This window comes from Notamacropus eugenii, chromosome 2 (genome assembly GCF_028372415.1).
Source record: "Notamacropus eugenii isolate mMacEug1 chromosome 2, mMacEug1.pri_v2, whole genome shotgun sequence".
Classification (NCBI taxonomy): Eukaryota; Metazoa; Chordata; class Mammalia; order Diprotodontia; family Macropodidae; genus Notamacropus; species Notamacropus eugenii.
In genome coordinates, this window is record NC_092873.1 from 212,226,003 (window position 1) to 212,253,702 (window position 27,700).

At 37.0% G+C, this 27,700-nt stretch overlaps 1 protein-coding gene across 2 annotated transcripts in view; it reads right to left on the reverse strand.

Moving 5' to 3' along the window:
* PTPRK (protein tyrosine phosphatase receptor type K) overlaps positions 1-27,700 on the reverse strand; it is a 739,357-nt gene that overhangs the window by 124,509 nt on the left and 587,148 nt on the right. For both annotated transcript variants that reach the window (XM_072643296.1, XM_072643295.1), the window contains exons 12-13: positions 18,781-19,054; positions 13,268-13,304 (exon numbers count right to left, since the gene is read on the reverse strand). In XM_072643296.1, coding sequence (XP_072499397.1) covers positions 13,268-13,304; positions 18,781-19,054 — 311 coding nt within the window. The remainder of the gene's footprint in view (positions 1-13,267; positions 13,305-18,780; positions 19,055-27,700) is intronic.

Here is a 27,700-nt window from a genome sequence, read left to right on the forward strand (position 1 = left end):
TACAATCCAGAGTGTTTTAGCAGCAATTTCTTCATCTATAAAAATGTGAAAGATTATCTGACTTCTAAGTGTTGGTGGATTCATAATTATATCTGTTCAGTTTTTGACACAGCTTTTCCCTATCTTTTATTGTCAGCATTTTTATCTATCTCCACTTGACCCACAGACCACGCGGCCTAGAGAAATTAATCCTTTCAGCTCTAGAATTCTCACTCTGAGAGACTCCTGTTGTCCTGCGTCTTTCCAAACTTCTCTGGCCTACTGTCTTCCTATAACAGAACGTAAGCTTTGGGGACAGGGACTGTATCCCCAGCACTTAGCAAAGCCCTCAGCACTTAATAAATGGTTTTTCTTCCATTCATTTATGTATACATTCACTTCTATAATTTTTTAACAGTAGTTTTCCTCTAGGGGAAAGGGAAGGAAAGAGGAAGGAAGAGAAAAATCATTTATGTTGTCGACTATATGCCAGCACTGTGCTAAGCATATTTTTCTTGGTGATTAGTTATTTTATTACTAATGGCAGCATTTAACTTTTTTCTCTCTTATTTATTTTTAGTTTTCAACACTCACTTTCATAAGATTTTGAGTTCTAAATTTTCTCCTCCTCTTCTCTCTCCCCCACCTCCAAGATAGCATACAACCTGACATAGTCTCTCTCTCTCTCTCTCTGTTTCCCCCTCCCTCCCTCCCCCCCACCCTCCCCTTTCTATATATAATATGCATTTTCACATTAGTCATGTTGTAAAGAAGAATTAGAAGCAATGGCAGAAACCACAAGAAAGAAAAAACAACAACAAAAAGAGAGAGTAAACAGTATGCTTTGATCTGGAATTCAGACTCAATAGTTCTTTTTCTGGATTGGATAGCATTTTTCATCATGAGTCTTTTGGAGTTGTCTTGGAAAGCTGCATTGCTAAGAAAAACTAAATCTTTCCCATATGATTATTGCACCATGTTGCTGTTACTATGTACAATGTTCTCCTGGTTCTGCTCAATTCAGTCAGCATTAGTTCATGTAAGTCTTTCCAGGTTTTTCTGAAGTCTGCCTGCTCATCATTTCTTATGGAACAATAGTATTCCCTCACATTCAAATACTAGAACTTGTTCAGACATCCCTTCAACTTCCAATTCTTTGCCACCACAAAAAGAGCCTCTATCAATATTTTTGTACATGTGTTGTGCTAAGCATTTTAAAAAATATATTTTTGAGGAAGCTAGGAGTTGCAGTCATTTACTTCCATAATTTTAATCATAATTTCCCACAGTACCAGGACTAGGTTTCATCGTCTGCTTCAAAGCTTTTCATGGCTTTCTTCCTTCTTTTAACTTCTATTTATTTATGTGCTCATAACAAACATAATTGTGCAATTCTAAATTCACACAACTCCTACCTACAAGTTGTCTCCTAATCCACTACTGGTGCAATTACTTTTCTCTTATTAGATTCTAATGTATGTACACGTTCTCCCCCCCTCCATATAAATAACTCCTAAAATTGTGCCTCCTCAACAGAAACCTATTGGCCTAGAAAGAAGAGACAACCAACTCTTCTTGGTGTCAGATCTGCTGGTAACTGCCATGACTCCTCCTCATTTGCTATCTTATCACATACACTATTTCTATTTGACATTATAACACCATTTCTTATTTAACTTGTTAATATTTATTCATGCATCTATCCAAATGAGTATTAGTAACATAACTACTTCAGGAATTATTTTAATTTTAGGCATGAGGAAACAAAGCTTGGATAGATTAGGCAACTTACCAAGGCCTCATAGTTAGTCTTTTTATGGATGTGGATAGCATTTTCCACCATGGGTCTTTCAGAATTGACTTGGATTGCTGAGAAGAGCTAAGTCTATTAATATGTTACTTGTCTACCAGGGGACAGGGACTCTCTCAATATACTTTTGTGAATCACAGACCAAATGTGAACTAAATGGAAGTACAGGGGTTCTTGGTCATAAAAGAAGGGCAGGTACACTGTACATGCCAGAAATATGGGACACAACTAAACCCCAAGAGTCTTGGGGAATATCTAACCCCGTGCTTATACTGACAGATGCTATTCTAATATTCTGTATCCAGAATAAAAGTTACATCAAGGAGTTATCCATGTTGTTCCAAAATTTGCAATGATAAAAAAAAAAAATTAGAAGCAGAATGAGCATTGTTTTTTTTTTAAATTTCAAGTTTATGTTCAAATAAACCAGCAGAAATACACACTTGCAACTTACATGTTTTTATAATTTATGTATGTTTTAAAGCATTAAAAAAAATTTCAAATATTTTCCTTGGATTATCTTCTTGGGTTGGTTCTGTGCTGTTCGCCATATTTTACTTTACCAAGGTCTTCTTTTCACCTGCCATACTAACTCACTGACTACTTTCCCCAACTTTACTTTGTGTTGCTAAGTTCTCTTTGGCTTTACTTGGCAAATGCCTTCAAGAGTAACTCTATCCTTTAACAAATTCATGAAAGTCTTTTTCCCCTGAAGCAAGCTTCCAAACTGCAACAAAGTGGGGAAAGGGGAGAGTAGATGCCATGCCAGTGCTTTTTAATAGGTCTCAAGATTTAGTTTAGTCAATGGAAATGGCCCTAGAATGCCCTCCAGAGTTTGCCTACCCACCTCCTTACTGACTGGTCTTTCTTTTCTATCTTCTCGCTGCCTGGCCTCATGATAGAGCAGTTCTGAAATGAGAGAGTCAAAATCGAGGTGCGTGTTCATGACTGGTAAAGGCAGATGTCAAGGCACAGGTCTGAGGAAGACCTGTCCAATTTCTTTTCCCCATAACCTCCCCTCCAACATGATCTCAATTCTGGCTCCTTCTCTTTCCAAACTGCCACTCTTCCTTTTCAATCCTGCTATCCTTAATGGTCACTTTTCTTATACCACCTGATACTATTTTATTTTGCCTGCTCTTTATATCTTTAGTATTTTCTCATTTTCCTCTCAATCTTCCAGGTATATACTCAACTAAATACCTTTCCTTTATGTTTTTCAGGAACATCCAGGCAGGATGGATTAAGGGACAAGCTATGCACATGGACAAGGTGTGGAAAAGATGTACAAGTGAGAATTGGTTTCAGGAGAGGCACTATAATTACTTCACAAGCATCCAAGGACTCAGTACAGACCACAGATCAAAGCATAAGCAAATAAAAAATTTAAAGGTAAATATATCCAATAATGGGTGATTTTCTTTTAACTTTTCTAAAAAAAATATTTTACAGAAGTTTTATTGAACTAGTTAAAATGTCAACATGATACGTTTTTTTCTAGTATTATTCTCAGTGGAGATAAATAACAGTTGGTCACTCTCCTTCCTATTTTGGTTGTTCAATCTGTGGCTTTTAACAGTATAGGGAATTCCTTGTGAGGAAACCCTTTCTACTACCAAAGTTGTTCTATCAGTTCCACTTTCTGTCTCAAGATGCAGACTGAATCTTTTGAAATTAAAGCTCTCAAAAATCCCACATCAGAAGGGAAGGGAAAAAGGGAATAATCATTTATATAGTGCCTACTATGTGCTAGGCACTGTGCTAAATGCTTTACAAATATTAACCTTACTTGAGTCTTATGAAGCAGGTGATTGTATTACCCTCAATTTACAATCGAATAAACCAAGGTAAACAAAGTTTAAGTGATTTTCTCCAGGCCACATAGGTGCTAGGCTGAATCTAAACTTGAGTCTTCCTGACCCTAGCCAAATGCTCTGTGTAAGTAATGGGTACCCCCTAGCCTCCTTTCCCTCTTTGCTAATAATTAAAATATCTATATGTCATTTTTCATAGTCTAATATTTTACTATTTTTCCCCTTTCTTTCTATCCCCAGGTATGAGCATAGTGCATGCCACATGGGTAAATTTTTAAAAAATGCTTGTTCACTTGACTTGAATTATTTACAGTCCTTTCTGAATCCTTTCCAAGCTATGGAGCCAAGAATTGGATGTGGAATTTTACAAAGTTTCTGAACAATCTAGAAAAAGATTAATTTGCTACCTCTACATTTTTAATCCTAGATTCTGTCTTATCTAGATTTTTATATTTTTTTAACCCATGTTTAGCAAATATTCAGTTGTTTTAAAAGGTAAATAAGAATAAGGTCTCCTGGCTCTTTCAAAATTGGTGAAGTAAGGTTTGCTGATCCTTTTTACCAGGAGAAAAAGATTCACACATAATAAAAAAAGCCCCTGGGAAATTTTGGACTGCCCTCATAAGAGTGCCAAAGTTACCCTAGTGCTGGCAGCTATTGATTTGAGTGGTTGGGCTCAATCAGGCACTATTCTCACCATAGCAACCTAACTCAGGGATGCTAGAGATGAAAAATACTTTAACCCTCGGCCAGCACAATTCCTGGCATTAACAATCTAGCTAGACATTCCCACAGTCACTTTAACTTGACATCAGGATCATATTACTAGTGGGTCTTGGATTTCTTAGTCATCTGAGAGACCTAGTTGTAGGTCTGGGCTGAATAAGTCATATGACCAGGCAATCACTGCTCCTTGTCAGCAGTCTTTTGTAAAGATCTGTTGAATGAGGTGATACGAACTTCAATGTAACTTACTTGTGACTACCTTTATATCCAGGTTCTCTTTTCTTTCATTCCCATAGATGGCTCAGGATTAATTGTCTGGTTTGTGCTATAAAGTTAAAAGATGCTGACTCGTGTAGTTCTGCACTTACAGTGTGCTACCTAGATCAATTTCCACTAGACATATGATGTTGACTGGTATTTTCTCAGGGTGTTTTTACTTTCCTTGTAGGGTTTTTTCCCCCCATAAGTGTACTACCTTGCATTTATCTTTAATTTTTTTTTCCTTTTTGGTGCGGATCACTTCCTTCAATTTCTCTGTAATACTGTCCTGAAGGCACGAAATGTTGTGTATTTTACAAAAAGGTAGTTGTCTCATATCTTTTGAGGACAGATAACTGTCTGCTGTTTTTGGCAAATACAGATACTGACTTAGCTTGGATAGCAAGTAGTCTGTATCATCTCCTTTTATTATTGTAAATTCAATTCAGGTAAAATATTTATTAATTACCTTCTAAACGCAAATTACATAGAATACAAAGTCAAACAGAAACATTCACAGAGCTTTTGGAGTTTCCATTGTATTGATGTGTGTGGGAGTGGATGGGAAACAGGCATACAGATAAGTGCATGCAAAATAATTTAGAGAGGGAGACAGCACTAAAACATAGGGAAATTAGGAGATAATTCCAACAGGTGGTGGAATCTAAATTGATCCCTGATGGAAGCCCAGGATTCTAAGAAATAGAAGTGAGAAAACAGTGCATTCCACACATAGGGTGCCTGTGTAAAAGGCAAAGAAATAGAAAATATAATGTTGAGTTTGGGGACCAGCAGGTAGTCCAATTTGGGTGAAATATAGAGTGTATGAAGGAGAATAACATGAAAAATATATTAAAAGTTCTTCTTGAAGGAGGCTTTAAATGCTAGTTTGAAAAATCTTTTTTAATCTTAGAACCATTGGGAAGCCATTGATGATGCCTGAGTAGGAGAGTGATGTGGGTGATGCAGATATTGGGAAGATATTTACTCCTCAGCTGCTCTATCAGTAATATGTTAGTATGGTTATGATCCCACTTTTTGTCTCAAGATGAAGACTGAGTCTTTCAGAATTAAAGTTCTCAAAAGGGAAGGGGGAAAGGGAATAAGCATTTATATAGTGCCTATGATGTCCTAGGCATTGTGCTAAGCACTTTACAGATATTAGCCTTACTTGAGTGTTACCACAACTCTAGGAAGCAAGTGATATTATTATCTTCATTTTACAGTTAAGTAAACAAAGGTTAAGTGACTTTCTCCAGGTCAAACAACTACTAAGTATCCTAGGCTGAATCTACTTGGATCTTCCTGCCTCCAGGTCTAGTAAGTATCCTAGGCTGAATCCAAACGTGGATCTTCCTGCCTCCAGGTCTAGTAAGTATCCTAGGCTGAATCCAAACTTGGATCTTCCTGACTCCAGGTCTAGTAAGTATCCTAGGCTGAATCCAAACGTGGATCTTCCTGACTCCAGGTCTAGTAAGTATCCTAGGCTGAATCTAAACTTGGATCTTCCTGACTCCAGGTCTAGTAAGTATCCTAAGCTGAATCTAAACTTGGATCTTCCTGCCTCCAGGTCTAGTAAGTATCCTAAGCTGAATCTAAACTTGGATCTTCCTGCCTCCAGGTCTAGTACTCTTTCCACTTTGATATCTAGCTGACCCAAAAGAAGAGAAGGGAAGTAAATATGGGTGTGGTTGTGGATGGATATACACATACATAATTTAAAAAAAAAACCAATGGATATACAAATATTTTTCTAAGAATTTCCCTTGTCCAATTTTACTATGGGGGATATGGAACTCTATGTTCACTATACATCCCTAGACTCAAAGGACATAGTAGGGTGTACTGGAAAGAGCACTATTTTCAGGGGAAGGATATATGCTCCCTTTCTGTGTTAAACTTCTTCCATATTGCCCCCATCAGGAAGAAGGTGAAATCTGCATGTATGCCATGCATCAGGAAAGCAGAAAAGGGAGTGACTTGTGCTAATGTAAAAAACAGCTCTGCAGTTCCAATCACCTTAGGACTCAGCTTCAGTCATCATGGAATATAATGAACAGCATATTGCAAAAAACTGAAAATGAAATCTCTTCAATATTCCCTGTTGCTAAAGGATTTGAAGTCATGGTGCTCATTTCTTGCAGGATGAAATCGGGCCAAATTCTCCATAAGGTTAAATTGTAACTTGCTACCAAATAACGGTTCAAGCACCTGCAACCTCTTTGTATCATTCTTCCGATATTTAATTGTAATCTTCATCATTTAACATAAGAGTCCAACAACTGAGATCCAAGTAATAAAAAAGGAAATGGTTAACCTTTCCTTTGGAGCCTCTGCTCTGATAGATTACCACACTTCTTAATTTGGATGAAATCACAAGAAAAGACTTCACATAGAATTGTGAGTTCCAATGGCCCAAAGAAACAGTAGAAGGAAGTCATACGAGGAACTATGATTAAGGTGTGGAGAGAGATTCATCTGAACTGTATTTCAGTTTAAGCTAACAAATAGACTGGGTGAATCCAAACACTAGGGATAAAAACATATAGCAGTGAGGGGAAAAAAATCTGATCTGAATAAAACTATATACTTAGGAAAGCAAAAATGTGTTTCAGTTTGGGAGCACCTAGATAGCATAGGAGACAGATAAAGCACAGGGACTCGAGTCAGGAACACCAGTTCAAAGTCAGCTGCTGTGTGACCCATGGCAGATCACTGATTCTGATTTTCCTCAGTTTCCTTATCTATAAAATGGTGATAATAAAGATACCTACCTCCCAGAGTTACTGTGAGGATCAAATGACTATAAAGCACTTAACATATAATAAATGCTATATAAATATTAGTTATATGATTGTTATTAATATTAGTTGCTAGAACAATAATTAAATGAATTCCATTTAGAAATGACCTGGCTTACCAGTTTGGATGAGAGAATCTGTATCATATGGTAGTTTAGGTTGAAATGTAAATCTACGTAGGGAAAAAATGCCACTACAGTAAAATTTATAAACTGAAATAGTGGCTACAACTGTACACTTGCAAAAAGTTTTTATTCAGGAAATTTAATTAGGAATGACTACATCAGTTTTAGATAGAATATTTATGTTAGATTCAATGAATAATGTAAGATTTATTGAATTTTTCTATTAACGTATATGCATTTAAAAACAAAATTTTGCGTTGTGGGACAAAAAATAACATGAAGGTGACTTGGTAACCCTATTAAATAGAAGCAAATAAGGAATTCAGTTCAACTCAACAAATAATTAGTATGTGTTTACTGAAACTGAGGACAATTGAAGACAGGTTAAGGAAGAGCAACTACATAGACTTAACGAATACCCCAGGCTCTCACAAACTATATCCAAGGAGGACAAACTAACAACTGGGCCTGCTGGCACATAACTATAATCCCAGCTTGGGGAGATGGGTTGAGGGGAGGGTTTGAGCCTTGTGGATCTCTTGAGTTTGGGAGTTCTGAGCTACAGTGATAGGAGATCAGGCCCATATGGTGATATCACCCTTTCTCCATGTCGATATGTAGTGGAAGGTCCCAAAGATCTATTCTTGGGCCTGTGATGTTTAGTATTTTTAAGCAACTTTAATGCAGGCATGGGTAGCACATTTTACCAAATCAACTGATGACATAAAAAAAAAGAAAGAAGGCTAACATACTGAATGACATAAATGGGAGCCAAAAAAAATAATCTTGATAGATTAAAGGACCAAACCTCATTCTATTATATTTAATAGGGATAAACGTAACACTTTGTTCAGCCTAAGGAATATTTTATTATTTTGTCAGCACTCTCATTAGGCAAACTATTTTCAGTAGCAAACTTCATCCTTTTTATAGTTTAGTTATAGAGGTCAGCAAAATACTGGCCCAAGGGCTTACCAGGCCCATGAGCTAAGAATACTTTTATATTTTAAAGTACAACAAACCTATTTAAAAATGTAAAGATCATTCTCAGTTTGTGGGGTTGTACAAAAACAGTCAGCTGTTAGATATTTGTATAGAAAAAAATCCTACACTTCAGTTCCAAAAGTCAACTGAATATGTATAAGATGGGAAAGGCATTGTTAGAAAACAGTTCATGTGAAAAAGGTTTGCATTAGCAAGCTCAGTTTAAGTCGAGTGTGAAGTAGCAATAAAGAAAAAGCTAGCCTATAGTAACAAAAAAGCCTTGTTACAGCAGAGAAAAGGTGCTGATGTGTTTGACTCTGTTTTGATCCCATTGTGTGTAGTTCTGGACATGCTGCATTTTAGGAGAGAGATGATAAACTGGAAGTTGAAGGTAAGAGAACTGAAAACCATGTCACATAATAATGAATCAATAAACATTTAAATGCCTACTATGTGCTAGGCACTGTGCTAAGCACTAGGGCTACAAAGAAAGGCAAAGACACTTCCTGCCCTGCAAGGAGTTCACAATGTAATGGGGAAGATGATGTGATAATAGAAATAAAAGCTGATACACATACACATATGGTGCCTTAAGACTGGCAAAGCACTTCAAATATATCATCTTGTCTGATCCTCATGTTAACTTTGTGAGGTAAATGAGATCAACTTCTCTGATTTTATGCAAAAAGCAAATGAGGCTTAGAGAGATTAATTATCTTGCCCAGGGTCACAGAGCTAATAACAGTCTAAAGTGGGATTTGAACCCAGGTAGCTACATGGTACAGCGGATAGAGTACTAGGCCCAGAGTCAGAAAGACTCATCTTCCTGAGTTCATATCTGACCTCAGATACTTATAAGCTGTGTGACCCTGAGCAGGTAGGTCACTTAACCCTGTACATCTCAGTTTCTGTAAATGAGCTGGAAAAGAAAATGGCAAACTGGTCTAGTATCTTTGCCAAGAAAACCCCAAATGGGGTCACAAAGAGCCATATACGACTGAAAAACTGCTACAGAACAACAGCACCCTGACTCCAAGTTCATTATTTCATTATTTCATCCTGACTTCCACATGAGGCATCAGTTCAAGGAACTCCATGGCAATTTAGCCTGGAGAAGAATAAACATAAATCTGAGAGACGGCTGTTGTATATCACAGGCTTCCCTCTCATTTCATTGGCTGTCTCCCATGCCTGGAACTCTCTCTCTTTTCATCTCCATTTCCTGGCTTTTCTGGATTCCTTTGTCTCAGCTAGTTGCATAGTACATGAGAACCCTTTCCGGGGCCTCCACAATCTTATTCCTTTCCCCTGGAGATAACTTCCAATGTAGCCTAAATATAACTTGTTTATAAATAGCTGTTTACATGCTGTCTCCTCTATTAGGATGAAAGCTTGCCTTTCGTGTATTCTCATTCCTTAGCACAGTGCCTCCCGCATAATAAGTCCTTAATAAATGCTTCTTGACTGGTGGCTGACTGGAAGAGGGATTAGACTTTTCTACTTGATATCAGAATGAATAGGAATAAGTGGAAGTTGTAGAGAGGCAGAATTCAGGTCAATAGAAGGAGAAACTTTCTAACACTCAGTTATACAAGAGTAGGACAGGTAGCCTTGGGGGTACAGTGAGTTCTCCATCCCTGGAAGTCATCGGTCAGAAGCAATAACCTTTGATGGGAATGCTGTTCAACTAAAAGTTGGACCAGATAACTTTGGAGGGCCTTTCTAACAGAGATTCTCTGACAATACAGATCCTGCCCTGGAGGAGCTCACAATCTAATGAAGGCAAAATGACGTGTAAAACAAAACAAGACCACCTATTGTGATAAAAGTCAGAGTGTCAATGCAAAGGAAAAGTCTGGACAAAAGACAATGAATTTGAAGACAGAGATCACTTTAATCCATTGGATTCAGGGCAGGTTTCATGGAGGTTAGAAAGGAAAGGGGAAATGATCATTTCTTACATTGGAGATATTTTTAGCAAAAGTTCAATGACGTCAGAGAAAAAAAGAAAGGAGGATGCTTAGAAAATATGTATGTAAACATGAAAAAGTTAGAAAAGTAATTTGGAAGCAAACTACAGTGGTCTATTGAAGATCCAATATACTATTCAATATATTATTAAATAGTTATTGGGGATTGATCCATTAATTGCACTGGGGATATTATCTTGGCAAATCTGGGAGGGATGGAGTGGAGAAGAGAGAAATTAAAGGTACAGAGACCAGTTAAGAATGAAGTCTTTGATATTTCGGGCAAAAGATAATCAAAGGCACATAAATTCAGGGTTGGAATGGACCTTAGAGGCCAAAATTCAACCTTTTCATTTTATGGATCAGAAGACTTTTAGGGTTAGATTGGGGCAAAGAGAGTTTAAGTGCAGGGTCAAACAGGTAGGAAGTGTGAGAAATGGGGTTTGACTTCAAGGTGTTCATGACTTCCAGTCCAGTGCCCTGTCCCTTACCTTAGAAGAGTCACACAATAGTCTGAAGCAGATTTAAATGTAATTGGGAAAAATTTAGCAAAATAAATGAAAATAAATGTAACATGGATAATTTTAATATTTGTTTTTTCTAAGTGATTATTCCATCTGTAGGGATCCTCATAAAAAGTGAGCTAAATCTGTTTTTATTCGAGTTTGATTCCACTAAACTGCAGCATGCTGTCTGTCACTAGTAGCTAGGGAACACAAAAGATAGAGGGCTGAGCCCTAGAACTAGGAAGTTTGGAGTTCAGATTTGGTTGCAGACACTTACTAGCTGGGTGACGCTGGGCCACTCATATAAGCACTGTCTGCTTCAACCTCTTCAGCTGCAAAATGGGGGTCATAAAAGCCCTGACTTCCTAGGATTGCTGTAAGGATCAAATGAGATTTGTAAAGGGTTTAGCAAAGTGACTGGTGATTAGTAGGCACTTAAAGAATATCTCTTTCTTCCTTTCTTCCCTCCCTTCCTCCCTCCCTCCCTTCTTTTTATAGGCATGATGACTTGGATTTGTTCATATTAAGCATTCTGGGATGGGCTACCTTGAGGCCATCACCTTTTGGTTAAATACCAAATATGCTGACTGATGGGGAAGGTATGTATTCCTTTAAAACCATCTTGACATGGATGCCTTTCCACACCTTCCAACTCAAGAAGTCCAAAACAGAACTCTTTAACTCTCCCTCAGAAATGCCCCTCTCCCTGCCATCTTGATCTCAGTTGATAGCACCATTACACCATGACACTACACCATTTTGTCTCTACATAATCTCTCAAGAGCTACACACATGTCCTTTGATACCAGATCCAGGGCTCCTTCCAGACCATGCTTTCTATCAAATACTTTAAGCTAGACTTCTATGACATGAAATATACTGGACTCCAAGAAATATGTTTGAGAACAAATTTTTAGTGTAAGGAAAAAAGACAACCAAATTCCCTAAAGAAATACAAAAACTCAGTAAAAACTGAAAATATTTCTGGGGCTTTTGAATATGTCACTCGTAAAAACAAAGGTATAGCTAGCTACACCTGGAAAATTCTTTACTACAACAAGTGTTAATTTGAGAATACTCTGATCCAACAGATGTCTCTGCCCAAACCATGGGAAAACTATGCTAGAAGGAACCTGAAATGTCTGCTCCCTAACTACTTCTTAAGAAAATTCAACTAAAAATATACTGGAACGCAAACTAAACTATATAAAAGTAAATAATCATATATAGCAAGTTTTTCCTTCCTACCTCTCTCTCCTTTAAGATTTCTCTCTTTTGTATTCTCTTTGAACAATTAAAGGAAACTTAATCTATGTTTTCCAAAACTGTTATTTCATTTTCTTTTGAAATATATACACAGTGTTCTGTATAAAGCAAGGGGAATAGTTTTAATTGCCATCACAAATCAGGAATTAAACACAAGGGCTTATTTGAGCAGACTGATGATTAGACTTTGGGAAATGATGGAAGGAAAGATGCCAACACAAACACAATGTGGCCATTCATTTTTACCCCAAACTTATTTACTACTGCTCATGAATATAAGTCCATTTCTAATGACAGCAGCCAACAAATAAACACAACACCAATTCTTTGAGGATTATCATGTTAACATCAACATCTTGTTTCCAGCACTAAAATATATCAAATGCTTCTCCTTGTTGTTGGTAAGTCATGTAACTTTGCAATGAGAGGCTATAAATGTGGTGGGAAAAGCAGAATCTCATTCATCCTGAACCCTAAATCTTTATCCTAAAACAAAACTGCTTTTTACTACTGAATACTGCATCACATTATACATCATATTATGTAGAATCAACATGATTTGCCTTGGCAAATCTACTCCATGGAGATCTTATGCTATAGTGTCTCTTGAAATTTTAAGAAAAAGAAAAAATAAAGAAAAGGAAAGAAACAGGAGGATGGTTCTTTTATGCTTATAGTGACTCTCCACCAGTCCTTGGTAACTTCTCCTAACACTCAACTGTTCATAAGTACAAGACCTTGCTGAGTACAAATGACAAAAATGAGCTTTTCATATTTTGGCTAAATTCTGCCTGTTCTTGAAACAAGATTCCACTAGCCAAGTACAAAGGGAGTAAGTAGAAAGTAGCCTGCCATTATGTGTTAAAGATACTCAAGAGAGTCAGAATACTTTACTGGCCCTATAACTGGGCTGTGCTACAAAAGGTATGTCATAGAAATGGCACATTTAATTAGTCCTGATGCAAGGAATAAAGCACTTTCCTCTTAGGACAGGGGGAAAATGGAGTGAAAGAAAGTCATCCTCTTACCTTTGGTAGCTATTCGCACACACTGGGTTTTAGTTTCCTGTTGAAGGGGTAAAAAATGAAAAGAAATATGATCAATGTACAGTTCAAACTGTCCTACTTACCAAGTAAGAAAAAGCTTTAAGACCAATCTAGAGTAACAAAGACTGGAGTTTGGACACTAGTTAGATTTTTTTTCCAATATTGAAAAGGGAGATTAAAAAAAAATTAAACAGGACTTTACAAAGTATTTGTAAGTATAGGCAGAATTCTGCTTTCATTCTCTGCATATCCAGTGGCAAGAGAAAGACCATACCCCCCTATAACTCTCCGTGGCACCCCCATACCTGTGCTAAATTGTAGGGCTGGTACCACACTCCTACAGGACATGCCCACCAAAGGTGTCTGTCTCCTAGAGCTCTGTCTCGTGACCTCTTCCTTTTCCTTCTACACTATTTCATTTGATGATCTCTTTGGCTTCCATGATTTCAATCATCATCTCTATAATAATAATTCTCAGATCTATATATCTAGCCCTAACCTCTGGACTGTCATTTCTAATTGCCTAGTAGACATTGCAAATTGTATGGTGCATAACATCTTAAATTCAACATGTCTAAAATTGAACTCGTTATATTTCTTCCCAAACCTTGCCTTCTTCCAAACTTCCCATTTACTGTTGAGGGAAGAACCTTTCACTCATTCAAACAGGCTTACAATCACAGTATCATTATCAATTCCTCATTCTTTATCAATTCACATAGCCAATCTGCTGCCAAGTCCTGTCGATATTTTCTTTGTAACATCACTCACATACACACCTTTCTCTCCTCTGACATTGTTACTTATCCTGGTCCAGTTCCTCATTACTTCATGCTTGGACAACTGCAACAGCATTTTGATTGGACCCCTGTCACTCTCTACTCAGCTGTCAAATTAATCTTCCTAAAGTGCAGATATGACCATGTCATGCCCTGCTACTCAATAAACTTCAGTGGTTCCCTATCACCTCCAGGATCAAATAGAAAATTTTCTGTTAGACATTCAAAGCCCTTTTCCCCCACACATACTTTGCAATCTGTTAACAACAAACTTCTTGCTTGTTTCTTGCCCAAGACCCTCCCATCTCAAGACTCAAGGCACTTTCACTGACTGTTCCCCTTATCTAGAATAGTTCCTCCTCATTTCTTCCTCCTGACTCCCCTCAAGTTCCCATTAAAATTCCATCATCTATGAGAACCCTTTCCTGATCCTCATTAAAGCTAGTGCCTTTCCTCTTTTGATTATCTCCAATTTATCCTGTATGTAGCTTGTCTGTACACAGCTGTTCTAATGTTGTCTTTCCCATTAGTCTGAGAGCTCCTGGAAAGTTGGGACTTTCTTTCACCTTTCTTTGTATCCTCAAAGCTTAGCACAGTGACTGGTATATAGTAGGAACTTAATAAATTCTTTCTGACCGACACAACTTCTTTTCTCCAAGGTTCAGTTTAATGCCATCTGAGAAACGGCCAAAATACAGTTGTGAAAATACACTCACTGGGACCATAACAGTCAAAAGGTATGTGTGTAGTTATTAACAGGAATATAGGGGTGGTATGTTAAATATCAGAGAGTTGTCACATCATTGCAGCATATAATGATGAAAGATCTTGGATTTTTATTTGTTTTGATGATTCATATTGTTACAAATGATATTTTTTATAGATACCATCAAGAACAGGACAGTAGAGCAAAAAGATACAAGTCCAGGAAAAAGAAACAAAACAGCCCAGGTACTTAGTAAATTTAGGGAGTAGCTTCAGGGCTGGCTGGTGTATCTGTTGATTTAGTAGCTTGAGAAACTGGTTAGGGATCTGGGAATACCTGAGTGCAGAAAGAGATAATGGAGTGAGAGTGGGTTATACATTAAAGATCATCTGGTGAGAAAGACAGCAAGGAAAACTGCAATATGGAGCCTAGAAGCATCCCAGTCCTGTTGGGGATCTGGAATGAGAATGAAGGGGATAAGAATGGAGATTTGTTAATGGTAGCTAGGCTGGACCTGATCACTAGTATACTTCTCCATCCACACAGTGCATTCTACCATACAGTTGAGTTAGGGTGAAATGCTCTAAAATCAAGTTCTGCCCAGCATGGCCTTTATGAATTGTGTGTTTTCATGCTCCCTCCTAGACTCTATTTTGGACAGAGATTATATGCAGAGGACCCAGGCTGGATACCCAGCCAGACTTTTTACATTCTTCCTTCCATTCAACCAGTAAAGGCAAAATTAAGACTAGTGAAAGGTAGAAATAGACAGTGTATCTCATGAACCTCTTTCTTTTTTAAAGTTTTCTGGGAGAGAAGACATAGATTCACCTTTTCCAGATTTGTTCCCTTTTACCAACGTTTGGGGCTCAATCCTTAAAAAAAAATCCATAAGATTTAGTGAAGGCAGACAATAAATTCTTCATCAATCAGCAAACATTTATTAAGTCCCTACTGTGTGCTGGGCCCTGGGATACAAAGACAAAAATGGAATAGCACATTCTACTGCAGTAAACCACAAGTATACACATTTTATGTGCATACGGACATGAGCATGTGTGTGCCTGTTTGTGAGGATGCGTATGTAAAGAGGTTTGTGATTCTACATGCCCCCCATCTCAGTTGAGAGTTATCATAGAACACAATCACATTTGACAAAAATCTTAATTTATCTTAATCTTAATGTAATCTTAACAAGATACCTCTTTTCTCTATGATCCCTTTATGAAGTATGAACTTTCTGATTGAGTTTGGAAGATGAAGAATTGCCTGAGAAAACAATTTAACCACACTTTGGGGGCTTTAAATATCTGGATGGATGTCAGCTCCACAGCAATTATATGCAGAAGAGACACACTGAGTAGATTCAGTAGGGATGGTTCTTGCCTTGCCCATCCCCCTCACCCATGCCTTATGAACTCTTGACTAGAAGGAAACAATGTATCCAGCTAGGATACACTGACATATCCAAGGAAAGACAGGAATGAGTCACCTGAGAGAGTCAACTGAGGTAGTGGGTCAGTATCAAGGAACATAACCCTAGGCTCAGAGAAATGTTCTGGGTATGGATTCAGGAAAGAAAGAGATCCCAGGAGCTCAGCTGAGCATCTTTCTCAGTAAATATGCTATACCTAACAGTAGCTACCTGGAGAGAAAGGATCAGGTCATGCAATACAGGAACTGTAAGTTACTCTTTGTCAAACATGCATCTTACAGGTGTGCCTCACTTACAATAAATTTTAAGCTTAAGGCCACTCTTTCCAAAGATTCTATATGGAAGAATGAACCCTGGGCTTTTGAAGGGAATATTTTGTACTTTTAAAAAAAACTATATCACTTAAACAATGCCTTTGGTAAATACTAATAAGGTCTACTGGCTGATTTTAATGGGAAGCATATCAGTAGGGGGTTTGTCAGCTACAGTAGGAGGAGTAATCACTCACAAGGTTACATTTACAACCCAAGGTAGCTGCCCTACTCGGGGAACCTGACCTATTAGTATGAATTTAAGCTAGGGGAGCAAGGCACTAGATTGGGGAAGGCCTAAGAAAAATAGAGAAATTCATTCTCATTTCCTAATATGCCTCATTCTCAAGGGTCTTTTGAGGTGATACTAAACCTTAACATATAACAAAGAATAGATTTTTCCTGTAAGCATTTTACATTAAATAAAAAGTTCTATTATCCAAAATCAATCTTAGATTGTTGGTGGATATTAAAAATCACATAAAACAATTCTTTCAGCAAGTAATAATTAAAAGTATACTACTCTTATTTAGTTCTGACCTGAGGCCTTCATAGCAAACTGAGAACAAGAGATTATTTCTGACTCTAGTAAAAATCTAAAGGGATTTTGCTTTCCTGAAAGCAATCACTTTTAGCTACAGCAGCCCTCCTTGACCCTGCTGCTGACGAGACACATCAATTTAAAAACGCTGTGCTAAGATAACTGTGAAGTACATTGTCACAACTTTGTACTTTAGATGCACAAGAGTACAGTCACACTAGCAATTAAAAAGGAAACTTTCCTCTCAAAGCTTTTAAGTAGTACTATAGCAAACCCTTTCCCAAAAAGGGACATTCATTAACACCCCTTCTCATATCACAGATTAAGTCATGAAAGTTAATTTTCCATCTCTCACTTCTTAAAAGTTAAAAAAAATAGAACTACATTTTCTACCAGTGTGTCTTTATACTCTGAATGGAATATTATTTTCTATAGTTACTGCTTTATCAGAGCAGCTAACTATCTTCAATGCAGGAAGTGAGAAGTCTTTAGGTGGGGGGGATGACATTTTGTTCTCCTTTTCAATATTACGAAGCACACATAGACATATGGAACAATTTTTTCCATAATAAGTCACCTTTGGCTGTATTACCTTTGTTAATATTTCCATAATTGTAAAGATAAAGATTTTATTAAAATGTTATTTAATAACTGTCCAGAAACTTTAGTTTCTCATAGGAGGTATAGGAATGCAGATGGAAGAACATGACTGTCCTCCAATTATAAGACTAAAGCTAAGACCAAATTCCCTCAATCCACTGATTTGTCAATTAATTTCCCAGATACTCCTTTAGGATCTCTATAACCTGAAAATATTCATTTCCCATACAGTTATGCTTATATAAAAATGTTAATCTTTAAATGGATTTTAAAACTTGGCAGCTGCCCTCTTGTGCAACACACACACACACACACACACACACACACACACACACACACACACACACACACACACTTTATGCCTCTACCTTTCCAAAAACATATTTCCATTTTAAGAAAGAAAATCATTCAAAGAAAACAGCATGGGGCATGAGAGACCTTTCTCACCCAGAGCCATCATGGCATTTAACTTCCTCTTGTGTTTTCCTCTTCAATATTCACACAAGACCAGTAACGGTGTTCAAAAACAACAGTGTCCAAAACAGATAAAGGCAGGAGGTAACCAGGGAGATGCAAAGGCCTACTTTTCTGGCTACACAGCAGTTGGGCAATCGAGAGGCTGCCTTCTGCATCAGCTCTGTCAAATGTACCACAGGCAGTGCATTACTTTGTAATCAGTAGATTTTTGCTTTGTTATTTTCTATTTGTTCCATACTGCCTGAAAAGTTTGCAACATTTTATTAGCCTGCTGAGGAGTACGCATTTTGTTTATCCTACAGTAAATTTAATCTTTTGAAGTCTGCCACCACTGAGAAAGGGGGCAAGAACAATGGTGCATATTTACAGAGGGTGCAGAAACACACTGCTTAAATCATTTTACTCAGAACGGCTACCGTGGGCTTTTACTAAAGTTTCAACTAGAGACAGTTACTAGGAAACGGGAGTCATGTGAAATACGACTGGCGTGAAGCCTCAGCCTTGCAGTACAGAAGTACACACAGCGGTAGAAAGAGGAAACAGCACTGCTGTACACGATGAGTTTGGGCTAATGCTGTCTGGCATCTCTAAAAAGCCACTGAGCCTTTCCTTGGGGCAGTGGGAAAAAATGTGGCTAGACACTTACCTTCTCCACACTGCTCATAGCCTGAAAGTAGATGTTGTAACCTTTCCGAGGGGCAAGAGGTGGGTTCCAAAATCCTTGGTATGTCCTGTTGTCACCGACAGTAAATGGGGCTGGTTCAGGTAGGTTTCCAGGGGGTAGTTCAGCAGCAAAGTAATAGGGTGAGCCTCCACTCATAGCACTCTGGTAGGTGATGGGGACCTGGTAGCATTCCATTGCCCCTGTTTCTCGCTTGGTTCGATGGGGATGTAATTCTTCTACCACAATTTGATAGGCACTTTTAGGTCACAAGAAGAAAAAAATGACAATATTGCTAGTTAGTTGTGCTGAAAATTATAAGGCATCTGTGGATATTTAACAAAAAAAACCAAAACCAGCCTATCAATTCTACACAAGGGGAATAGGACAATTCTCTAGTCCCATACCTCAGATATGCAGGGCAGGAAACAAGTGGCACATTTTCACATTAATCTTCACATTAATGTAACTTTTATTGTCTCAAAGCTGTTTATTCTTTAAAAAATTGGTCTCAGTGAAAGCAATTTTATTAGCATTGTTGCAGAATTCTAAATGGCCTTCTACCTCTTTCTTCCCACATAATTTATGTGATACACAAGAAAAAGAAAATCCACATTAAAAACCCTCTCAGCATTTTGGAAATTTTGTGTAATGCTGCACCCTAATAAAGAACTTGACATTAACCACAGCTATGCAATAGATTAGGTTCTTTGTCTGATAGTTTAAAATATTTAAAGTTAACATTTTTCTTTGCAATGATATTATAGAAAGCTCAGCTTCAAGGCCTGACATAATGACTGCCTTTGGGCTGTGCTAGAAGCACCAATTTGCAGTTGTCATATCATTAGAGACAGAATGTGCTGACAGGCTTCTCCACCTCTTGACCTTGCTATGGCATCTATCTTGGCTCAGAGCTATGGAGATCTAAAGTACAAGTGACATGTTGTAATATGGGCACAGATGGACAGAAATCTGTCCACTCCACCAAAATAGACTGCCTCATTTTCTTACAGTTGTCAATGATAAAATGCCACAAATTGCAGAAACAGATGGCATTTGGCCTATTAAAATGCCAACCTAAGTCTTCCAATACCTTTCTGAAAAGGCTGGGTAGTTTTCTACTAAGGTTTGCCACCTATAGGGGCCTGGGAAGAGGACAACTTTGAAATTAAAAAAAAGTATACTCTAACTTAGAACTGAAATGACTATGCTAACTGTCTATTATTGAACAGGTATCACCCACTCCATTACTGTGCACAGCAAACTCTTCAGATAAAGGTGCTGCTAGGAAAGAGATGTGTTTATATTTTAGATTCAGTTAAATGAACTTAAGTTTAAAAAAGGTCTGAAAAAATGTACGTATATTGTACTATATATAATCCAATGAAACAGATAACAAATGTGCTTTTTTTGTGAGTGGTTTAACTTTAAACTTTGGGTTAGAACACATACAGTATGGAAATGTCTCCTTTATTATTTTAATGACCCTTCTAACGTGACTAAAAATAATCTAGAACTCTAAGGAAGAAGAGGATCCTTGGATGAAATACCAACTTATGATGAAAGTGTTGTTCAGAAATATTGGAGACCATCAACAGCCTGATTTACAAAGCCCTCGCCTGTATAAATTAATTTACTCAAAGAATGGGAGAATTTACTAGTATCAGAAGATAAAAGAACATTCAGAATTAAGGAGAAATGATCATCTTTTGCCCTAAATACTTAGAAATAGCTATTTCTCTTAAAAATCATCAATAAATTGAGTGATTGCTGCCTACCCAGAACTTCCTTGCCCTTAGAAATATAAAAGAAACACTGGCCAATCAGTTCCAAATTTGGGAAACCATACAAGACTGAAGATCACGCAAGTTGAAATTGCATCCAGGAACACTGACACATGTAAACACACCTCAAGGAGTTAATTTGGTCACCCAGGAAACACAGCTCTGTATCCTTCATCTAAGAGTTCTTTCTTTTTTCCATAAGTCCCACCTCAACCCTAGTGATAACATGAAATACTTCTAAGTTCTCTAGTTTGTTTCTGGGAAATTTGGAGGCAAACTCTTTCTTCTTTCTCCCTGCCAGCTTGGTTCCCTTAAGCTTCTAATATTGGCACTGACAAGAATTCTGCTCTGAGAGGTGCTCAGAGAGCAGGAATTTTTCAATTCAAAACCCTTTTAACTTCTTAAGTGTAGACTCAGCAGGGGAAGTGGGATGCATGGCATTGCAGACATATGCCCAATAACAAAAAGACACTCCAGGGGCTCTTTGATTTTATTTCTCATCCATATTAGCATTATACATTCATAGACCCAAGACATTTCTGAGGGAAACAGAATCTGAGGGATTATCTAAACCACATTTCTTGTTCTGTATTTGATAAAACTAAAACCTTGAGAAATTAGGTGACATGGCCATGGTCATACATGAAGTTGGTGATAGAGCCTGGATCAGAGACTAGTAATATGACTGCTGGATGAGTATTATTAGATTAATTTGTACCATCATTTAATTCAACAAACATTTAAATGTTTTTGTTCAAGTCACTCAATCACTAGAATACACAGATGAAAATACGATCAATAACTTCAAGGAGTTTACAATTCAGTAGAAAAATAAGTTGCATAGTTAAATCACTGGGAGCTCATTAGCGTAGTACAGAAAGCCTTCTACAATCTGACTCCAGCCTTCCTTTAGAAGCTTACTGCACACACACTATGTTCCATTTACATGGGTCTATCTGCTATTTCCCAAACTCATCATTCAATCTCCCTTTCTGGGCCTTTGCACATGTTGTTCCCCGTGAAGGGAATGGACTCTCTTCACACCTCTGCTTCTTAGAACCCCTAACTTTCATCAAGGCTCAGCTCATATAAATCTCTTCCTATGGGAAACCTATCTTAATTCCTTAATTCTTGGTGCTCTCTTTCTTTCTCCTCCATAAATCATCACATATAAATTTATCTGATTATATGTTGTACCAACCCTCCCCCCACCAAGTAGAATGTGAGGTGCTTGAGGGCAGGCATGATTTTTCTTTTTTCTTTTTGTGTTCCCTAGAACCAAACACAATAGTATGCAATGGTAAACTTAATAAAAAAATTTTCAGTTGAGTGTGTGTGTGTGTGCGTGTGTGTGTGTGCGTGTGTGTGTGTGTGTGTCACAGAGAGACAGAGACAGAGACAGGGAAAGGCTGACTTAAAAAGAGAAAGATACTTGTGATAGTCAAAGGACATGAGCCATTTCTGGATGGAGGAATAACACAGAGAAAATTTAATGAAGTGGTATGTGAGCAAAAAGAAAAATAAGCAAGTGAACAGGCAGAGAAATGGACAGAGTCTCTTTAGGGTATAGGAGGCAAAGTTAAGAAAAAAGGTTGCATGAGAATGAGTTCAGTATGGCTGAGATGTATTGTGTACTGCGGGGAATAGCGTGAAATAAAGCTGGAAAGGTGGTCTGGAGGCAAGTTATGGAGAGGCTTAAATGCTATACAAGGAAGCATCTATTTTGTTCCCCCGTTCATTTTAATTCTTCCACACAACATGCATTTAATAGGAATGTATGTGTCGAACCTATATAACTCCCTCAGGGAGGGAGTGGGAAGGGAAGGAGGAATAAGGGGGAGGGAGTGAAAAAAAATCTAAGATACGTGGAAGTCACTGTCGAACACTGAAAACAAAACAATTCCATTGAAAAAAAAAAAAGGAAATGAAGGCATGAAAGAAGGTGCTTTCCACCAAACTCATATTTCTCCCTTGTAGAATCTCTGGGTTCATGAGAAAAAATTAAGCAAAAAAAAGTATTTTCACTAGTAGCTGATATCTAGAAATTAAATACCAAAATTCATGTAAAAAAGCAGGTAACAAACAGCTCATAGTTCAACATTCAGTTAATGTGTGTTCAGTTAAACTGACAAGAGCCCAGTCCACAATCAAGGATACTTAAGTGAACACAGCATCCTGTGCCTCCAAATTTCCTAGAAACAAACTAGAGAACTTAAAAGTATTTTATGTCATCACTAGGGTTGAGGTGAGACTTATGGAACAAAGAAAGAACTCTTAGATGAAGGACCTACAGCAATGTTTCCTGGTGATCAAATTAAAGTATGTTTTAGTTGTGTTAATGTTCCTGGAGACGTGAAAGAAGAGATGGTACAAATAGTATATCTGTTCAGTATTTCTTGAACCTATAAATAAACGAAATTCTTTCCGACTTTGTTAGCCATGACAATTCACATTTATATAGCATTTTATAGTTTACAAAGCACTTTACACATACTCTCCTTTAATCCTCATACTTTTCCTGTGATGTAGCTAGTGCAGCTATTATTCTCTCCCAAGATACCTGTACTTCAAAGTGGTACAGCAGAAAGAGGACTGAATTTATAATTGAACCTGGGTTCAAATTCAGCTGAAATGAATAGCTTTCAGGTAGTCAATTCGTATGTTTAGAGCTCATTACTCATTAAATGGTGCCGGTGACCCTATGATACAACAGAGACTGCATCGGCAGCACAGGTGACAATGGACTTCAAGCATCATGGGGCCAAATTCAATGTTCTTTTTCTTATGTCACAGTCATAGCAATAAATAATATCATATGATTGGGGTGTATAAGATATCTCAAAGATTACATAAGCAAACCCTGTCATTGTATAGATGAGACAACTGAAGTCTAAAGAAGTGAAATTATTTACTAGGCCATGTAGGCAACAAGTAATAATAATATTCATAATAATAGCACATAATATATATGCATGTATATGCACATACATATATGTATATATGCATGCATATGCATATGTATATGTGCATGTGTATATAGATATATAGATAGATATATCCTACTATGTACCAGGCACTTTGACAAGTACTTTTATAATTATCTGATATGATGTTCAAAACAAACCTGAAAGGTGCTATTATTATTATGGAAGGGACAACTGAGGACAGCAGAGGTTAAGTGACTTGCTCAGGCTACCAGGGAAAGTGTCTGAGTTCAAATTTGAACTGAAGTCTGGTGCTCTATTCACTGTATCATCTAGCTACCCTAGGTTGTTAAGTCATTTGTCAGCATGTGTAACTCTTTTTGACCCCATTTGAGATTTTCTTGGGAACGATACTGGAGTGGTTTGCCATTTCCTTCTCCAGCTCCTTTTACAGATGAGGAAACTGAGCCAAAGAGAATTAAGGGACTTGCTTATGGTCACACAGCTAATAAGCATTTGAGGTTTAGATCTGAAACTATGTTGAGGAGTCTTCCCTGACCCTGGGCCTAGCAATCTATCCACTGTACTACCTAGAGGTCCTAAGCTTTTGTCAACATATCACCATAGAACAACGTATACATTACTCCCCGCTTTTACTGCCATTATCACTTCATTCTTATAATATTAAGTGACTTGTCTAAACCATCCAGTCACTTATAGAACCTTAACTCCTGATGATCCATCACTGAACCCATCAGTTTTTTCATATACTTGATTTTTAAAACATCAAAAAATCTGCAAGCATAGAACTGAGACCTTTAAAATGTGCTGAAATAAAGTCATATGTACAATGCAAAAAAAAAGTGTAAAAGCACTCCTCAAATAAGGAGTGTTAATAGAATTTCTTTTGGTTAAGCTAATTTTTTTTTCTTAATTGTTCATCTTGACATTTTAAATATAGTTTTAAAAATGGACCTCAAAGTACCAAAATCTGTGCTATATCTATTTGTACTTTCATTAGAAAGTCATTTTATATTAACTAACACTTAAGAATTTACAAAACAATTTTATATATGTCATTTTATCGTCATAACAATTTTGTAACATAGAAGCAGAGAAGGTGTTAATTTTATAGCTCATAAAACTGATGTTTAGAACTAAGGGAAGGTCTTTTCCCAAAGTCACCTGGCTAAGAAGAGTTTGTACTGAGACTATACTTTAAGGCCACCTTATTTTTCTCATTTTGAGCATCAACATTCATTTCAGGTAGTTCAGCACATGGAATTTTCACTACCAGTTTCATGAGTATGGCTCCTTGAATTATAATTCCCCTGAAAAAGAAGATGGATGTTTTCTGGCTCTTCATGTACACTATGGGCAGAGATCAAACATTTTCTTTCTTCAATGCAAAAAGAATCCTAATCAGAAGCATCCTTCATAACACAGTTATCCACAAATAAATTCTAAAATTCATCTTTCACTACATCTATTTTGCTTTTATAGTCAAAAAATTGACTAAAATGCTAGATGCCCTTCAGTTGGTGAATGGCCTAACAAGTTGTGGTATAGGGTTGTGATGAAATACTACTGTACTATAAGGAACAATGAACTGGCTTGTTTGAGAAAAACATGGAAAGGCTAGGGCCTGTGAAAGAAGGTGCTATCTGCCTCCAGAAAAGGAAATGACAAATACATATATACGTTTATAAGAATATATACACATATAAGTATGCAGTTGTGTTTAATTGGAGCCTTCTCTAGGGTGGAATAGGGAGTGAGGGAGGGGGAAAGGTGTACAGAAGAAAACAAAAGAAAACTTAGAAGAAAGTACATAAAAGCTGGGCTGTTATGAAAACAATGTGTAGTATTTATTATATTTTTTTAAATGTATAGTTGGAAATGGAAATTTATGGTTTTAGAATCCTCTATGTTCTACTGTCCACATGGAAATGTTCTTTTCCCCCTTGGTTTCTATTTAAGTTTTAAGTGAATATTTTTTTAAATCCCTCAAATCAAACTCTGGAGTGGCAGAGCCAACAAAAGATTAGGGTGAGACACCTCTCTAGTACAAAACAAATTAGGAGGTTAGAAGGAGAGGTCTGTGATACTGGGGCTTGGGCTGGACAAGAATCCACATGGTTACAGCACCAACGGTGGGCTTTGGAGGTGGCAACAGCATCAGCATCAACCTTGGCAGCTCTCAAAATAGATATAATAAGGGGATCTGCCAACTGATCAGAAAGAGACAATAGAGGACCCATGTGCTAGCCATAGGTACAAGACAGGGCACTGTCTGGTAACTCCACTGTCTATACCCATTTCCCAGTCACATTTCCAGTTCTTTAGATCCAAAGACTTAAAGTCCTGAGAAACAGTATCATTTTCATTGCAAGCATCACTACTCTGCACACAGATCACTCACTACCTTTGTATGTGCACTGAAAATACTAAAAACTCCCCAAACCACAGAACTGACTCTGAAAACAGCAGCGTAAAAAAGCCAGAAATTTGCAATAGTACCCTACCTCCACCTCTTGTCTCCTTTTTATCCACGGAACAGAACCCAATTTTAATATCAAATTCAAAGTCAAGAAATAGGCAGGAAAAATGAGCAAATAACAACAACAAAAAATCCAACCAAAAAAACTACTATGGTGATAGGGATACAAACTTAGAAGAAGACAATGAAATAAAACCAATAGAAAATCCTTGAACACAATCCCAACAAGAATTCCTGTAAGAGGTAAATATGTAGACATATGTATTTCAAAAGAATGGTAGAGGGGAAAAATTAGGAAAAGAAATGAACAAGAGAATTATGAAAAAAAACAAGAGCTTGGTAAAAGAGGCACAAAAAATACTGAATGACACCTTAAAAAAAAAAAAAAACAACCCAAACTGACCAAATGGAAAAAGAGTTACAAAAATACATTATTCCTAAAAAAAAAAAAGAAAAAAATGAATAGGGAAAGTAGAAGTGAATGACTCCATAAGACATCAAGAAACAATAAAACAAAGTCAAAAGAAGAAAAAACAATAAAAGAAAATTGAAATATTTCATTGGAAAAACAATTCACCTAGAAAATTGATTCAGGAAAGATAATTTAAAAATTATTAAATTTCCTGAAAGTCATGATCAAAGAAATAGCCTTTATATCATATTTCAGGAAGTTATAAAGGAAAACTGCCCTTATATCCTTGAACCACAGGATAAAATAACGTTAAAGGAATCCACTGATCACCTCCTAAAAGAGACCCCTAAATGAAAAGTCCCAGAAACATTGAGAGCTCCCAGGTCAAAGAAAAGGTAGTTCAAGAAGCCAGAAACAAATCATTCAAATATCATGGAACTACAGTCAGGACAGCACAATATTTAGCAGCTACCACATTACAGGAGCAGAGGGCTTGGAATATGATATTCTGGAAGGCAAAGGAGATAGGATTACAACCAAGAATAATTTACTGAGCAAACTAAGTGTAATCCTTCTGGGGGAAAAATGATATTTAATAAGAGAGAGAACTTCCAAGCGTTCTTGATAAAAAGACCAGAAATGAACAGAAAATGCCATTTTCAAATACAAGACTTAAAAAAATCACAAAAAGGTAAATATTGAAGAGGAATCATAAGGACTCAACTCAACTGCTTACATTCTTATATGGGAAGATGACAATTCCTTCTAAGAATTCCTAAGTTCCTGAGATTGGGAAAAGCAATGATATCCATTTACACCACTATTACTTGACACTGATTGAGAAATCCTAGATGTAGAAATAAACTCAGAAAAAGAAATTGAGTATAGGCCAAAATGACATAAAATTATTTTTACTTGCAGAAAATATAATGATCTACTTAAAGCAAAGGATCTTAACTTTTGGGGTCATGGGTCCCTTTGGCAGTCTGCCAAATATAAAATACATTGGATGACAAAGGAAACCAATTAAAGTGAAACGCTGTGATGAGAATTTTTAAAAAGTTCACACACCACTCCTTCCCATGTTAAGGATGACAGATGACAGAATTAAAGAACCCCATAGATTTAATGAAAAAAAAAATCCAAATAATTAGTAAGTTTCAAATAGTAGTATATAATATAAACTTATAAAAATCATCATTTTTTTTTCTGGATAGTACCTATAAAACCTCAATAGTAGTAGACAGAAAAAAAGAATTTCCATTCTGAACTATAAAATGCATAA